Genomic DNA, 18,461 nt, shown 5'->3' with positions numbered 1-18,461 from the left:
AAGGCAGTGGTTGATTTGTATTGTTACTATTGTTGCAGGGTCTCCATTTTGGTGCCTGTTGGACATTGTTCCCATAAAGAACGAGAAAGGAGATGTGGTACTTTTTCTCGCATCCTTCAAAGATATAACAGATACAAAAGTAAAGATCACTCCAGAAGATAAAAAAGAAGGTTTGTACTGTTTTCAGAAAACATTGACAGATGGAATAACATTTTGAAGTTGTTTACTGAAATGCTCTGAAAAAATCATTTTGTATTAAACAGCAACTGATAAATATTCATAACTCCAGGCAGTCAGTATTTGATACCTATTCCAAAATATCAGGGATATACATGAATTTGCATTCTCTTCCTTATACTAAAGATTCAATTGACAGGAACCAGAAGTTCATATCCCTATGCAAATAGGTTGATGGTAGGAAAACAATTTATTGAAGTAAGAAGATTGATACCAACTTAATTTATTAGGGAAAAATGAACGTTTTGTTCATAAAATGATAAGTGAAGTTAAAAACATGTGATTAAAAATACATCTCTCAGTTTTATTTTAATTGCAGGAGCTCAAAATTTAGGCATGCAAAATTTCATTTTACATACAAAATAAAAACTCAAAGTTAGTGGAATGTTGCAAAGAATTGTATATCTGTATTTTATAGTATATGGCTATATAATAATTTATTTTAAGGCACAAACAAGCTTGTCAATGATCTTTAAGGATTCTCTCTAAGACTTTATGTTACTTACCTTATATTTTCTGTTTATAGTTTATTTAGAAATAACCTACATTCTATGTCCACTGACAAAAATTAATACTGAAAAATCCTGGTATTATTTTGTCTAAACAGAAGTAAGGCAAGAGAATTTGGTGACCAGAGAAAAGCAGTTGTCATTGTGGGACTTACCTACATTGTAGGGTCTTCACTAGAACCAGCTATTTGACATTTTAACAATTACGTCTATTTAAGAATATATATTTTACTTCAGCTCTTTTTAAAAATGTGTATGAGCATTTTAAATATACTGTGTCTTGAAATGACAACACACATGGAAAACACTCATGGTGTATTGCTCCCACTTTTATTATTTGAAATGTTTGCAAATGCACTTTTCCCCTTGTGTTTGCATGACTAAATACTGTGGCATATTTTACATACACAAAGGAAGAGCAGTTGTACAATTAAAGTTACTTGGATATGAGAGCAAGTGTAATGGCCATCCAACGAGAGAAGATTGTGGAAATCACTGTGCAGTTTTTGTTTTTACTATTTTCTTTGGTATTTGTCATACACATGGTCAGTATGAACTGTATTAATTCACAGCACTTTTGACACCAAATATGTGGGCTTTTTCCAACACTCACTCTACAACTCTCTGGACACCTACTGGATATCCTATAATTTAATTCAGTTCTGACACTAACTACATGGAGTTAGTGTCAGATTCCACAGGTTTAAGGAATCCTCACCACAGGACTACCTTACTTCAGGATGCCAATCACAGTATTGGTTGCCCAGGGTACTCACAAACTTCTGTCCAGCTTGGCTACAATGTCGGGGGTTATCACTTTGATAATTTGCTATAATGGCTCACAAAAACTTGAGAAATACTTAATTTATATTGTTACAAAGGATACAATTCAGAGACAGCAAATGGAAGAGATGCCTAGGGCAGGATATGGGTAAGAGGGCTGAAGGGCTGCCATGCCCTCTCGGGTGTGCCAGAGCACATTTTTTTCTTCTACTACCTTATTATAAATGTCCCACAAAAGTAGGTGGTATTTTTATAGAGGTAAAGTAATTACTGCAAGCCAGCATGGTTATAAAATGATCATAAAAAATTGTGAGTCATATATTTCCCTCTCTCTCTCTTTTTACCTGCACTTAATAGAGGAAAACACGTTAATTCACCAACTGATGGCATGTCTTGCAGAAAGGCACACCTAGTGAATGATATTTTTAGACCATCAAGATAAGTGTTTGGAAATCATTAAAATGTCACTGTGTAACTAGAGTAGTGATGTATCATAGAACTAGGAAACTCTGAGAGAACCTGTAGCCTCACTTGACCCAGTATTGCATTTCATGCCAATGTTGTCACTGAGGTCCACCTAAGTTGTAGGAATAAGGTTTGTATTAATTAAGTTAATTCTCTAAGAAATAATAATTGATGTTCTAAAATACAACAATAATAATAGCTGTATTAAATAATTAGATACGAATAGCACTTAGCTGCAAGAACCTAAGCACTAACATAATTCTCTGAGGCTCGTGTGATAGACTTCATTTAAGAGATATAAATTGGTACCTGTATTTAAAAAAATACTTCAGTTATTAATATTTGAAATGATGTAAAGCATTTTATAGAAAAGGCTAAAACAGTATGTACTCAGTTGCATGTGTCAATTTCCCAATATTCTGTCACAGCAGTTCATTTATCATGCTTGTTTCATTTTTCATTGAACAGTTTAGTTTAATAACATGCCTTGATTTCCAGACACAGGGCCCAGTGTAGTTACTTTGCTTATTTCTCATTGGGTGTCCCAGATTTGGTTTGAAATGATGGTTGACACTGGGTTATTCATTATTTGACAACAGCATCATCATTTATCCCAAAAATGAGAAAATCCAACTCCAATTTTTAAAAACTGGGCACTTCAAATTTGTCTTAAGAATTTAGGAGTAGCTGCATGAGGCTTTTCATGTTGTCTTCAGTGGTCATACAAATCAGCATTTTAATGTGATGACGTCCTTTGCGCAGTCTAACTTTTGGCAGGCAGCAGCAGATTGCTGGTAAGTACACTGACAAAAGTTGTTTTTCTTTCATTGAATCTGCCTCTTCCTATTACTAAATATAATGCACCCCATTATAATGTAAACTTCACCAGGAAACAGGGTTTGCCTCTCTTGTTCAAGATCATAAACCCAACACATATAGAGTGACTGTCTAATGGTTAGTAGCTACTGAATAAATATTTTATTGATGGCTCTGGCCAGGTGGCTCAGTTGTTTAGACTGTCATCCTATACACCATAAAGGTTGTGGGTTCGATCCCCAGTCAGGGCACATACCAAGGTTGCGGGTTTAATCCCATTCAGGGTGTGTATGGGAGACAACCAATCAATGTTTCTCTCTCACATTAATTCTCTCTCCTCTTCTCTCTCTCTTCACCCCCCCCCACCACTCCTCTCTCTCTAAAATCAATAAAAATATCCTCAGGTGAGGATTTTCAAATATTTGATGGGTGGATGGGTAAATAAAAGAATGCATAAATGTTGTCCAATTTAGGAATTTTAACTATTGAGAGTTGGAAAACTGTATCACTCTTGCTTTTTCATAATTATCAAAGCTGAATGTCTCAGGTGTACATTTTGATGAATATGTTGTTTGGTTTTCTGCTTGATTTAAATCAAAGAGCAATTGGACTTGTATTTACTAAAGTCTGTTCCCTCTCAAAATGCGTTCTTACTGCTGGGATTGAGTGGCTCTTTCACTTCAAGTAGAATCTCTGCTGTTTTTTTATTCTGGATTTTTTTTTTGTCCTTGTTGATGCTGGGTTTGCCTTTCAGTTTCTGAGAATCTCAATTTGGTCACATTATTTGAGACAATTGAAGTTATTTGTTTAAAAAATATATTCTCCACAAGGACAGACATTAAGCCACTGATCAGCTATTAATTGTGTCTAAGATGATTTTATGTACTTCAAATATTTCAATTTTCAATGTGGAACATAGTAATAATGTTCCTTTCACTTGATGAAATATTCAGCCTGATTTTTTTTGTTTGCATAATGAAAGAACACAGCAAAAATTCTAATAAAGAGCAGTGGCCTGAAGAAAGAACTTTTGTAAAAATTAGTACTTTTTCTGAGGATATAGGTTTCTGCTTCAGGGAACTCTATACCAACTCTTGTCAAATATGTGATGAAATTGGAAATGAAAAGATAGATGCTTAAAGTGACTGAAGAAATTTAATTACATCTATATTTTTGGATGAACCTATATTTTGGAACCCAAAGGGTTTTTTAAAAACATATTCACCAATATCATTGTCTCCTGGAAGCTTCTTATGGTAAATAGTAGACGCTAGGGCTCACAAACATAGTGCCCTTTAGGGCACTATGCCCTGTGGCACTGTGATGCGTGAAGTGTGTGATACACCATGGGGAGGACTTGAGGATGGTACACATGGAATACTTCACCCAGTCACTGCATTTTAAATAAAAATGTTCATTTTTCTGCAGCTAAGCAAAATATACCTGTGGACTAAATGTCTTCTATTCATCAGTAGCTTATGATTATTGGTCATAACTTTACTGAACTAATTCTTTATTAGTCTAATTTTCATTATTTTTTTCTAGTTTTATTACCATACTTTGAGAATGGAGACATGTTTTAACCCTCTTTTTTTTTGGTGGATTTAACATCTAAAAACTTTTTACAATTGAATAACCAATTACCTGAAGCACCAGACAAATACATATTAAAACGTTTGGTAAGTTTGGGCTAAGAGTTTAAAAAGGCATGTAAGTTGACTCCCTAGTTGGATATACATTCTTAGTGAAATTCTCTTTATGCATCAGAATTTACCTAGATGTTGGTATTAGGGAATGTTCCCCATTCAGGGATTATTGCTGTCATGCTGCTCTCATTAATGATGCTAACACCACTTGGGACAAACTGGAAAACCATGGGCAGAAAGGTCTGCAAGTACTACCTATGTCTCTGGCTTCAGCATCTTATAGAGATGCATGCTTGGGACAGGCGGGACACTATGGTTTTGTGCTTCAGTGGATGGTAGAGAAGGATTGTTCTTCCTCTTTGTTTTTGTTTTCTATGGGTTAACATGGAATGACTTTGCCAGTGTGAGGAAAACAGACTTCGGGTGCCAAGAGCTTAGGTCCCAGCTAGTTAGAGAGCTGCTTGTTTTTAAGTGGTTTCTTGAGATAAAATTTACTTCTGGAGAAGATGCTGTGAGGATTGCTGCAACGATAACAAAGGGTTCGGAATAGTACATAAACTGACTTGATACAGCAGTGGCAGGGTTAGAGAGAATCAACTCCAATTCTGAAAGAACTCCTACTGTGGGTAAAACACTATCAAATGATATCACATGCTACAGAAAACTTGTGTAAGAAAAAATCAACTGGCGCAGTGAGTTTCACTGTTGTCTTACTTTAAGAAGTGGCCACCTCCAACTCCAGCCTTCAGCCACCTCGACCCTAAAGAGCCAGCAGCTCTCAACACTGAAGCAAGGCCCTTCACCCACAAAAAGATTCAGAAACACTGAAGGAGCAAATGATTGTTAGTGTTTTTAGCGGTAAAGTATTTTTTAATTAAAGCATGTACATTTTTTAGATATAATGCTATTGCACACTTAGAATACATGTAAGTATAATGTTTGTATGTACTGGGAAAACCAAAATATTTAATTGACTTGCTTTATTGCTGCATTTGCTTTATTGCAGTGGTCTCTAATTAAAGCTGCAATATCTCCAAGGTGTGCCTATAAACACAAAAAAGTTCTAAACAAAAAAATGTTAATTTGACACTCTCAACAACCCTGTGTTATAGTCAATATCATCACCAATATTTTTAGAAGTGAAGTGACATGCCGAGAGTCACACAGCTATTAAATGACAAGGTCAGAACTTGAAGCAAAGCCTCATTTAGCTTCAGTTTGATCTCCTATAATCATGCAATAAAGGAATATATCCACAATATCATGTTGTAATGCAAATACAAATAATGTAAGTTTTTATCCATTATAAAAATGTTACCTGGCCATTTATAAAAATTATGAAAAAAATAGGAAAATATAGAAAAATGAATAAGGCAATGCATCATTACTAGGATCATTTTACAAAAAACTGACTTCCACACATCCTTTAACCTCATTCCATCCATTGCCTTTTTACATAAATTTCATTTTTAAAGCAATACATTCTATAATAAACCTTATTTTTAGGAATTCTTATATAAAACTTCATTTCTTTTTGTTAAAATTAAAGATCATTTTATTATGCTTGGGTCCTTTAAGAAAGAAGAAAACTAACATTGAATGGCCTCCTATCAATAAAGTGCTTTTATCCACAAATTATCCCATTAAATTTTCTTAGAAAAAGCACTTATAAATGTGAAAACAAGTAAGTATTGCTTTATGTGCTTTGGGGACATTAGAAAACCATCTAATTTGTCTCTTCTGAATAAACTGGATGTTCTTCTGCTTACTACTTAAGCTCTCCTTATCCTAGCCCTTTAATCATATTTACTATTTTCCTTTAAGCCCTCTTGAAGTTCACCTATTCTTTTGAGTTTAGAATGGCACGTACTAATGCATATTATCTCTCATCACTACTGAGTATAATAAAAGGATAGCTTTTAAATACCTGCATTATATGTATTTTATCCTCATTAGGACAGCTGTTAAAAAAATTATGACTGGCGTTCAAGTCATAAGCTATCATGATCCTTGAGGTAATGTCTATTTTTCAATCTTTATGCAGTCATTTATATTATCTTGTAATTGCAAACTTGTTACAACTCCTTCCATTTTGATAGTTTCCCATCACTTACTTTCTTAAGAATATGTCAAACTTCAAGATATAGAATCCCTTTCTTACTCTTCTTTCCTGGATTAGTGCAACCAGAAAGCTCTAATGATGAATATTTCTATTTACTACACAATATGGCCTACAAATAAAACTGTCAGAAGTTTTTGATGCAGGATGAATTCTACAGCAAAACATTGAAATATTAAATGTATACATTTACCAAGTATCACTAAAATGACAGTTAAGAAATTTTTTAAGACAAAAATCACAGGTTAAGGATAATAACAACAAAACTGATGAGTGTGAACTGACTTAATGGATCTGAGACACCTAAATTCTAACCAACAATAGAAAAAGCTAAGAAGCAATGTGACTTCCACTATAAAACCTTCCAAAAACTTAGGAATAGATACTTCTGAAAGTGATAATGATGGTAAAGCTGAAAACAGAAAGATGATTTGAAAGTATTTTTAAGAAGCAGCTAGATCTGAAACCGGGAAAGACACCAGAGGGAGCTCATGCTGCCTGTCACTTGCCCAAACCAATAAGCACAGACAGAGATTGAATCTTTATGGGCGCTTTATTCAGATGGCTGGTGATCTGAGAAGATGGCAAGTTCGTACCCTAACAGACAATCTTACATTTTCTTTCCAAGCCAATGTTTTTATAACAGGAAACAAACAAGGTGCAGTGAGGGGTTTTGAAATTCAGGGAGAATTAGGTAAAAGAGGCTGCAGCATTCTTGTCCTGGGCAGTTAGCTGTTCCCAGGGATGGGTGGTTGTCTAACTCTCCCTAGAACACATTGGCTCGAATGCCTCCACTTGTCCCCAGGAGGTAATCTCTAGCAGTGCCCCAGGAGGTTGGCTGTTTCTCCCAGAAGCCAGGATGGGCCTTATCTGTAGTTTCTGAAACAAAATCTTTAACATATGCATTACTTACGAGGTATATAACTATTTACCTTAAACTAAGATTTTCTAACTCTTTAGTCCCCTATCAGATCCACAGATTCCCTCTCTTATATTTACGACTACAACCATCCTTTGGTTGTAGACCATCCTTAGTTGCCAAACTCACATTCCCTGGGAAGTAAGTATTAGTAGGATCAACACTTGTGTGGGAAAGAAAAATTGAGCACATGACGTTGGGTTCTGGCATGATCATAATAAGGCCTCACAGCTCGGATGATCTTTCAGAATTATCCTAAGTGGGATGAGGGGACTTAACAGTCACACTGACCTGTAGTTGTAAGTAAGCTGTCCCCACAAACAGTGCGGGATCATGGGCAAAGTGACCCTCTTCAACTAAGGGCACTCCCAATAGCTGGGGAAATAGATCCTTTGGTTATGAAAGGGAAAATGGAGAGTACAGCACATTGTCCAATATACCTCCTACTCTTGCAGAAAATTTGAGACTTACCCTTTTGTGAGAGTGAAATAGAGAGGTTCCTGGACTGAAGGAAACCAGACATAGAGATACTTAGAAAGGAGGAAATAAACATCTTCACACCCCAAGTCTTGAGACCCCAGTTCTCTCTTTCAAACTGGCTCCTAGAATGCTAGCAGCCAAGGATGTACTCCTGATTTTGTTTCAGAAGGATCTTTTCCAAAGAATCTGGACAGCACAAAAGTTCTGAATATATTAGCATTGCTCATGGAAACACCCCCCACCATTTCACCCTGCAACAGAGAGCAAATTAGATACATCCTACTCATATGCTTAGACTTTCTATTCAGATTTATCATGTTCCACTCTTAAATGTGAGCAGATATCAAAGTCTTCTACTAAAAGTATCTAATATAAAAGATATAGATCAATATAAACAAAGAGAAAAAATCACCTTGAGTTAGAAGAAACTCTTTAGGAATGACAATCCTTAATATTTAATATTTCTAGACAGAGAATAATATACATTACATCCATTAAATACATATAGAATGCTGTGGAAGGATTTTGGAATGTCTGGTTTTCCAAAAGCTTTTGAACTATCTATACCACATGCATGTATAACTTTGATTCATTTTTTAAAGGAAGAATATGTAGGTCTAATAAACTACACTAGATGCATTCAAAAATTATTAATAAGGTTTTAGTTCAGTTAGTTCAGTCAGCACTCACCAAACCTGCCCTAATATTTAATGAATAATAATAAGTTTCCTAAAATCTTAGAAAAAATGTTAAAAAATAATAAAACAACAGTTTTCTATACTCTCCACCAGGTACTAAAGCTGATAACATGGTTCTTCATATTAGGAAAAACAACGTATTACTCAAAAGGGAGGAATAACATTCAAAAGTAGGCATTATATGAAGAGGACTAAAGAGGGGAAAAACTTCTGTTGCCTTAACAGAATGAGGAGTTCTCTGCAAGGAAAGAGTTCGTGTCCAACTCTCTACTGTGTGCCAGGGGCTTAAGGGTATGTGATTTCACCGGTGATCTCCCAGTTAATCCTGCTATAACATCATATGGCCAGTGAGTAGCTAAGGTTCCATCCCTGGTCTGGCTTCCAAGCCAAAAGGAAACACTTTATTCTAAAGAATGAGCAAAATCAGGGCTGACTTGGAGGCTGTTTGGTTAGTGGAGAGAGCACTGGAGCAGGAGCTCAGGGCCAGAACACTTGCCTCATCTTCCTTAACAATAAAGTGAAGGAATATGCAGGGAATGAAAATGTGGTATATTTGATTCATTTTGTCCATCAAGAGATGTGATGGCATATTGAAAATTAAGTATTATAGATCATCTATGCCTTACAATTACTAAGAAAAGATCTGCTTTTCATGTGTTTCCTGGATCCACCAAAAAAAAAAATCCTTCTATGAAGAGGCCAATCCTATAATGCTTATATATTTCCTAAGACATAAAACAGGGAATTTGCCACAATTATTTTCAAGTGATAATTAGAATCCATATGGCCTGCTACCAGTAAACTATGCTAATCTGTGTGCTCCAGTCTTGAATGGACAGCTCTTGTCGGAACAAACCTAAGCCCTGCCCAGTCCCATTGCCTGATTGGTGTCTAATCAGTTGCCTGTGGGGAGAAGGATATTTAAAGGCCTATCAATTCAATAAAATAAAACTTTTACTGATCTTATCACAATGTTTACATTTGAGTAAACTCTAGAATGTCACACCAAATTCAATTTCACTACAGCAGAAGCATTCTTTAAATGCTCAGAGAATCCATATGTTTTTCAAACATCCCAGTGAGCCCTGTTTCAGTCTGCTTAGGCTGAGGTAAAAAAGTACCATAGACTAGGGACTTAAACAGTGAGCGTTCATTTCTCGTAGTTCTGGAGGTTGGAATATCTGAGATGGAGGTGCCAGCAGGACCAGGCTCTGGTGAAGAGCCCTCTCCCTGGCTCGCACATGGCTGCCTCTCTCAAACAGGAGACTCTGTTTTCTTCCTCTTCTTAAAAGACCCTCACAAAGACCCCACCTCCTAATACTATCACACTGGGAGTTAGGGCTTCAACACATGAATCTGGGGGAGGAGTACAAACATTCAGCCCATGATGAGCCCACACATAAACAGACCCCACAAGTGTTGCTTTGGTTAAGATTTCAAGCTCTTTGAATTTTCAGTCTCACTTACCATACCCGTTTTTTTTGCATGAAAGTGAGCTGTGAAGCTTTCTATTTACATTTCAACCAGGAGTTGTGGTCCTGCCTTTGGGTGATAAGTATCATGTCTCAAGCGAATTTGCAAGGACAAGTTATCAGCAAAGCTCTATGCTAACTGCTGAAATCACACACTCTCCTTCCTTCTCAGGACTCTTCCAACTTTGGATAGAAATTAGTCACACTATTTTCAAAGGAGAGACTTTCCTTCTAAGTATTATGTTGGGAAAAGAATAAATAATTATTTTTAGTTTTAATTATTTGGCAGGTGAGGCAGAAAAGTTTTTTCAGAAGAAATGACCCTATGTACCTAGTATATTTACACCACTTCTTCATATAAAAAAAATAGGAGTCTTTAATTCATAAATAAGCAGAAAAACACATTGTTTTTTTTTCCAAAGGACCAAGTTATAGCTGATAAAAACCAAACCAAATTAAACAATAAAAAGGAAACAAAATATATCTCTATACAGAGTACAGCACTATCGAATCTGTTTTATAGATGAGAAAAATGCAAGATTCAAGTTATTAATTTACTGGATCTCAGTGACTTTTCTTACATTTCCCAAGCATAGGATTTTGAGAGAAAACATTTTAAATGATACATATATTTTACATACTATTGAATCATTATGGACACTGTGCTATGATACCAGATTCAGTACTGAAGGAATTCCAGCTTCTGCAAGTTGTTGCTGGCTGACAGCCTTGAGCTGTGAGCTCCCCATAGCGGAGCTGAAAGCAGGACCTGTGTAAGGTAACATCCCTTCCCAGGAAACCTGCATCCAAAGAATGCTCAATGGTGGGGAGAGAGTGGGTGGGAAGGCCCAGTCCTCGTTCTCAATGTGGGATAGTATTGAAGGATATTCCCAGATTCAGAATTCCTCAGAAATTAGCAGAGGCCTTTGATGAGATTGTAGCACAACCCCACTTTTCCCTCTGTCTAATCCCGTTATCTTCCCTTTCCCAACAGATGCTGACCCCAAAAGCAAGCCTTAATAATCTGCCTGCACACTATTCTGTGCTTTAGTTGGCTTCCTGGGGAGCCCAACCCAATCTCTCTCTCTCTCTGTCTCTGTCTGTCAGTCTCTCTCTCTCTCTCTCCCTCTCTCTCTTTCTCTTACACACACACACACACACACACACACACACACAGCAAATTTTCCTTACAATGAAAACCAACATTATATTAGTTTTCAAGGGGTCAAGGTAGACTTCCTTAATTTAAATTCCAGTGATACTAACAAGCAAAAATCAGTAGTGTGAGCAAGTTTCAAAAGTGGAAATAACACAAAATCACAACTCTCTCTAGAGTTGAAGTGGAACCAGAATGTTACAAGAAGATTGAAAATCGATACTAGTCAAATATGTATTTTCTGAGATCTTCTTTTGATTTGTCATGCTTGATTGTCTCTTGATTCTTACATAACATAAGCTGAGTGGTTTCCAGATCGTTTCAATGTGCTAATGTGCTGCTTTCTTTCTCAGAGGGCACCACCTAAGATAATGTTGTATAAGAGTCACTGGGGTTTCCCTGTAGTACCAAGAGAAATGCTAATTCAAAATGTTAGTGAACTTTTATGTAAATTACTGAGGGAAAAGGAAGAGCTGTCTGAAACGAATGTCAAACTAGACTATTAGTGGAAAATTATTTAGAGGTTTAACAGTTTCATGAAGTAAGAAAGCACAACTTCATAGATGTACTGTTTAAAGTTTAAGATCCAGCCAAAATGCTATCCTTATATTCATTGTTGCACTCATCTACTTAGCAAAGAGTTATCAGACATGTAGGGATGTGGAAGCAAATGGAATATTCTGGCCTTCGCATAAGCCACTGATGGGGAGTGACACAAATAACTAAAATACATTATTCTACATAGTAAAGCAGAGCTGTAGAAAAGTGTTTTGAGCAAGTGATATGATTATTTCTAAGTAGGAATGAAAGAGAATGGGGAAAGTGAGGGGAAGGAAGGCTCCTCAAAGGAGATGACAGTTTCAGAAGAATAATATTTGGATAGGATGATAGAACATAAACCAAATATCAGATTCTTTTAGCATTCTATTGAAACCACTGACATTAATAGTTGATCTGGAACCTATGGAAATCTGGCTTCAACAGTCACTATAGATAAAGATGGAATATGGTAATTTGCTTTGAAACAGGGCTCAATTTTGGGGAGGGTTTAGTGCCTCCCCTCACCCACCATTTCTGTGTTTTCTTGTCCTTGCTTATTGCTTTAAGTAGCTTTTTGGATCATCTATATGTGAAAACCTTCTGGTAGGAAAAAATGGGAACTCTGTACCCAAGAGATATTAAAATATTTGTGAGACAGAGCTGTCTTTGTTTTCTAGCTCCTAGCACAGTATCTGCCATGTAGTAGGCATGCCTTTAAAAACACACACACACACATTTTGAGGCCGTGAATGACACAATAAATCAAATGGAATTTTTAAAGATTTTATTTATGTTTAGAGATAGGGGAAGGGAGGGAGAGAGAGAAGAGAGAAACATCAATGTGTGGTTGCCTTTCACCCATCCTCAGCTGGGGACCTGGCCTGCAACCCTGGCATGTGCCTTAACTGGGAATTGAACCAGTGACCCTTTGATTCACAGGCTGACAACCCACTGAATCACACCAGTCAGGGCAAGAACAAATGGATTTAATTGATATCTACAGAGCATTTCACCCCAAAGCAGCATAATTTTCAAGTGCACATGAAGCATTTTCTAGGATACACCACATGTTAGGACACAAAACAAGTCTCAATAAATTTAGGAAGATTGAAATCATATCAAGCATTTTCTCTAACCATGATGCTGTGAAACTAAGAAACCAAACAAAAGAAGAACACTGAAAAATACACAAAGATATGGAAGCTAAATATGTTATTAAATAATGAATGGGCCAACAATCGGATCAAGGAAGAAATCAAAAGATACCTAGAAACAAATGAAAATGAGAACACAACTATCCAAAATCTGTGGGACACTGGGAAAGCAATCCTAAGAGGGAAATTCATAGCATTACAGTCCTATCTCAAAAAAAAAACAATAAAAATGCTCAGATAAATAATCTAACTTTACACTTAAAGGGCCTGGAAAAAGAAAAACAAAGCATAAAGTGAGTAGAAGGAAGGAAATAATAAATATCAGGGCAGAAATAAATGAAATACTCTAAAAATGATACAAAATATCAGTGAACTTAAGAGCTGGTTCTTCGAAAAAACAAGATTGAAAAACCTTTAACCATACTCATCAAGAAAAAAAGAGACTTGCAGCCAAGATGGAGGCGTAGGTAGACACACTGTGCCTCCTCACACAACCAAAAGAAGGACAACAATTTAGAAACAAAAAACAAGCAGCACTGACAGAAAATTGAACTCTATGGAAGTCTGACAACCAAGGAGTTAAAGTAGACACACTCATCCAGACTGGTAGGAGGGGCAGAGTTGGGCAGCCTTGCAGAGAGGGCTTGTGGCAAAGCAGTGGCTGGCGGACCCAGTGAGGTGGTGGATTGTTGAGGAGTGCGGTGCACAAGACAGCTGGTGGACTGGGCGGTCCGACATTCACATGCAGATAAACCAAAAGAAACAGGGAGCTAGACAGACCTCGAAACCCAGGGTCTCAGCGTGGGGAAATAAAGCCTCAAAGTCTCTGACTGAAAACACCTGTGGGGGTTGAGGCGCTGGGAGAAACTCCCAGCCTCACAGGAGAGTTCACTGGGGAGAACCACAGGGTCCTAGAACGTACACAAACCCACCCACATGAGAATCAGCACAGGAAGCGCCCAATTTGCTTGTGGTTAGCGGGGGAAGTGACTGAAAGCAGGTAGAGAGCAGAGCAAGGACCATTGTTCCTTCTTGGACACCTCCCCCACATACAGCATCACAACCCAGCAACTGGGTTGCCCCACCCGGGTTAACACCTAAGGCTCCACCCCTCACTATGTAACAGGTGCATTAAGACAAAAAAAATGGCCCAAACAAAAGAACAGATCAAAGCTCCAGAAAAAATACAACTAAGTGACAAAGAGATAGCCGACCTATCAGATGCACAGTTCAAAGCACTGGTGATCAGGATGCTCACAGAATTGGCTGAATTCGGTCAAAAATTAGATGAACAAATGAACACTTGGCTACGCTAAGTGAAATAAAGGAAAATGCACAAGGAACCAATAGTGATGGGAAGGAAACTGGGACTCAAATCAATGGAGTGGACCAGAAGGAAGAAAAAAACATCCAATCAGAAAAGAATGAAAAAAATAAAAATTCAAAAAAATGAGGAAAGGCTTAGAAACCTCCAGGACATCTTTAAACATTGCAACATCTGGATTATAGGGTACCAGAAGGAGAAGAGGAAGAGCAACAAGTGGAAAAGTTATTTGAACAAATAATAAAGGAGAACTTCCCCATTCTGGCAAAGGAAATAGACTTCCAGGAAGTCCAGGAAGCTCAGAGTGGCCCAAAGAAGTTACGCTCAAGGAGGAACACACTGAGGCACATCATAATTACATTACCCAAGATTAAAGATAAGAAGAGAACCTTAAAAGTAGCAAGACAAAAGGAGAGAGTTACCTACAAATGAGTGCCCGTAAGACTGTCAACTGATTTCTCAAAAGAGACCTTACAGGCAAGAAGGTGCTGGAAAGAAGTATTCCAAGTCTTAGGCAAGGACCTACATCCAAGATTGTTCTATCCAGCAAAGCTTTCATTTAGAATGGAAGGGCAGATAAAGTACTTCTCAGATAAGATCAAGTTAAAAGAGTTCATCATCACCAAGCTCTTATTATATGAAATGTTAAATGGACTTATCTAAGAAAAAGAAAATTAAAAAACGTGTACGGTAAAATGACAGCAAACTCACAATTATTAACAACCACACCTAAAAAAAAAACAAAAGGACACTAAGCAAACAACTAGAACAGGAACATAACCACAGAAATGGATATCACATGGAGGGTTATCAACAGAGGAGTGGGAGGGGGAGAGAGGGGGAAAAGGGTACAGAGAATAAGTAGCATAGATGGTAGGTAGAAAATAGACAGGGGGAGGGTAAGAATAGTATGGGAAATGTAGAAGCAAAAGAACATATAAGTGTGACACCTGGACATGAACTAAAGGGATGTGGGTGGAAGGGGGTGTGCAGTGTGGAGGGGAGTGAAGGGGGGGAAGTGGGACAACTAATAGCATAATCAATAAAATATATTTAAAAAAAAGAGAGAGGACTCATATAAATAAAATCAGAGGTGAAAGAGGAGAAATAACAACTGACACCAAAGAAATACAAAGGATTGTAAGAAAATATTATGAACTATATGCCAACAAACTGGACAACCTTGATAAAACAGATAAATTCCTACAAACATACAGTTTTCCAAAACTAAATCAGGAAGAATCAGATAATCTGAATAGACAGATTAAACCTAGTGAAAATGAAGCAGTAATAATAATAATAAAAAAACACTCCCAACAAACAAAAACCCTGGACCAGATGGCTTCATGGGAGAATTTTACCAAATATTCTGAAAGGAACTAACACCACTTCTTCTCAAACCATTTCATAAAATTGAAGGGGAAGGAAGGCTCCCAACTCATTTTCCAAGGCCAGCATTATCTTAATTCCAAAACGAATAAACACTACAAAAAAGAGAGAAAATTATAGGCAAATATCCCCAATGAACGTAGATGCTAAAATCCTCAACAAAATATTAGCAAGCTGAAAACAGCAATGCATCAAAAAGTTCATACACCATGATCAAATGGGATTTATTCTGGGAATGCAAGGTTGGTACAACATTTGCAAATTAATAAATGTGATTTACCACATAAAGAAAATGAAGGATAAAAAACACATGACCATGTCAATAGATGCAGAAAAAAACTTTTGATTAAATCCAGCACTCATTTATGATAAAAATTCTCAGCAAAGTGGGAATAGAAGGAGCATAACTAAATATAATAAAGGCCATATATGATAAACCCACTGCCAGAATCACACTCAATGAGCAAAACTACAAGAGTTCCCCTTAAGATCGGGAACTGGACAGGGATGTCCACTTTCACCTCTTTTATTCAGCATAGTACTGAAAGTCCTAGCCATAATCATCAGACAATGAGAAGAAATAAAAGGCATCCAAATTGGAAAGGAAGAAGTAAAACTGTCTTTATTTGCAGATGACATGACACTGTACATAGAAAACCCCAGAGATTCCACCAAGAAATTACTAGAACTGATAAATGAACTCAGCAAAGTTAGCAAGATTCAAAATTAATATCCAGTAATCAGCTGCATTTTTATGTGTCAATAACAAATTAACAGACAAAGAAATTAGGAAAACAATCCCATTCAATATTGCTTCAAAAAGAATGAAATGCCTAGGAATAAACCTAACCAAGGATATAAAACACCTGTACTCGAAAAATTGTAAGACTAAAGAAAGAAGTTGAAGAAGATACAAATAAGTTGAAACACATAACATGTTCATGGATAGGAAGAATTAACATCATTAAAATGTTTATACTACCCAAAGCAATCTAAAAATTCAACACAATACCTATCAAGATTCCAATGATGTATTTCACAGAACTATCACAAATATTTCAAAAATTTATATGGAACCACAAAAAGCCCCTTATACTAATAGCAATCCTGAGAAAGAAGAACAAAGATGGAGGAATAACACTACCTAATATGAAACTATACTATAAGGTGATAGTAATTAAAACAGCATGGTACTGACATAAAAAAAAAAAACAGTCACGTAGATCAATAGAACAGAATCGAGAGCCCAGAAATTAGGACCACAATGAGATATCAAATCACACCTATCAGAATGGCTATCACTAATAAATCAACAAACAAATGGTGTCAAGGGTGTGGAAAAATGGGAACCCGTTTGCACTATTGGTGGGAATGCAGACTGGTGTGGCCATTGTGGAAAGCAGTAGAGAGATACTTCAAAAAATTAAAAATGAGTCTGCCTTTTGACCCAGTGATCCCACTTCTGGGTATGTAACTGAAGGAACCCAAAACACTAATTTGAATGAATTTAAGTACCCTTATGTTCATTGCAGCATTACTTACGATCACCACAACATGGAAGCAGCTCAAGTGTCCATCAGTAGATGAGTGGATAGAAAAACTGTGGGGCATTTATACAGTGGGATACTACTCAGCTGTAAAAAAAAAAAATGTAAATTTTACCCTTTGTGAGAGTGGGGATAGACCCAGAAAACATTATGTAAAGTGAAATAAACCAGTCAGAGAAAGACAAACACTATATGATTTCACTCATATGTGGAATCTAATGAACAAACTAAACTGACCAACAAAAATAGAGACAGACTCCTAGAGAGCAAGACAACAGCTAAAGGGGTGGAGATTAGGGGTGGAGGGACTGAGCAAAAAGGAAAAACGGTCATTGACATGGACAACAGTGCAGTGATTGCAGGGGGAGGGGTTTTAAGAGGACTAAATGGTAATAGAAAAAATTACAATGAAAAATTTTCAAAAACACATTTTGGAATGCATTGATATTTATGAACAATCAGCATTCTGATTATCAAGGAATAATAGGATGAGAGGATTTTCGTTGTATTTATTTTTACCTAAGTGAAATTCTAGTGTTAGTTGACATAAATCATTATTATAAAACTACTTAACTGTATCACTTTGATGTGTTAGAAGATTCTGACTGCTTGTTAAAGAATAAAACCTTCTTCAACATAAAGTAATTTACAAGATTAATTTTCCAACTTGGTGTAGATTTTTTACCTTCTAGAAAATGGTGCCAAATCCTATCCAGGAATGGACATAAAAATACCATGAAATGTGAATAGAATTGTTGTGTTATTTATGGATTTCCATAGCTTAGGAATCATAACACCATTGCTTTTATGAGGTCTCCAAGGAAGGACAATGAGAAAAGGGGTTATGAGATCTAGAGGAAATGAGAACCATCAATAGATTAAGAAGCTGTTGAAATGAGAATGATAATCCTTAGATCAACACATCCACATTGGTAAGATAGACTTGCTGTTCTTGAGTTCAAAGGGGTCAGTTGTTACAATCTGTTTCTGAACAGAGTACTTTTATGAATATGTCATAAAAATCACACGAGGATGCCTTCACATAAAATCGTTTTTAATAAATGGCTTAAATAAAACAGGAAATTTATTGTTGTTTCACAGTAAAGGAACTATAAATTCAAACTGAGGAAAATAGATGTTTATTTCAATTATATTTTAGGAAGAACACAGATTTACCCATGCCAAGCATTTTTTAAATATTCTAGCA

At 36.5% G+C, this 18,461-nt stretch overlaps 1 protein-coding gene across 1 annotated transcript in view; it reads left to right on the top strand.

Moving 5' to 3' along the window:
* The window catches only part of KCNH8 (potassium voltage-gated channel subfamily H member 8), a 278,568-nt gene that overhangs the window by 122,036 nt on the left and 138,071 nt on the right, over positions 1 to 18,461 (top strand). Inside the window, exon 3 of the mRNA XM_045857209.1 lies at positions 39 to 170. Coding sequence (XP_045713165.1) covers positions 39 to 170 — 132 coding nt within the window. The remainder of the gene's footprint in view (positions 1 to 38; positions 171 to 18,461) is intronic.

This window comes from Phyllostomus hastatus, unplaced genomic scaffold (genome assembly GCF_019186645.2).
Source record: "Phyllostomus hastatus isolate PE091 unplaced genomic scaffold, TTU_PhHast_1.1 phas_scaffold_129, whole genome shotgun sequence".
In the NCBI taxonomy this organism is placed as follows: Eukaryota; Metazoa; Chordata; class Mammalia; order Chiroptera; family Phyllostomidae; genus Phyllostomus; species Phyllostomus hastatus.
This window is presented reverse-complemented; position numbering and strand designations above follow the sequence as displayed.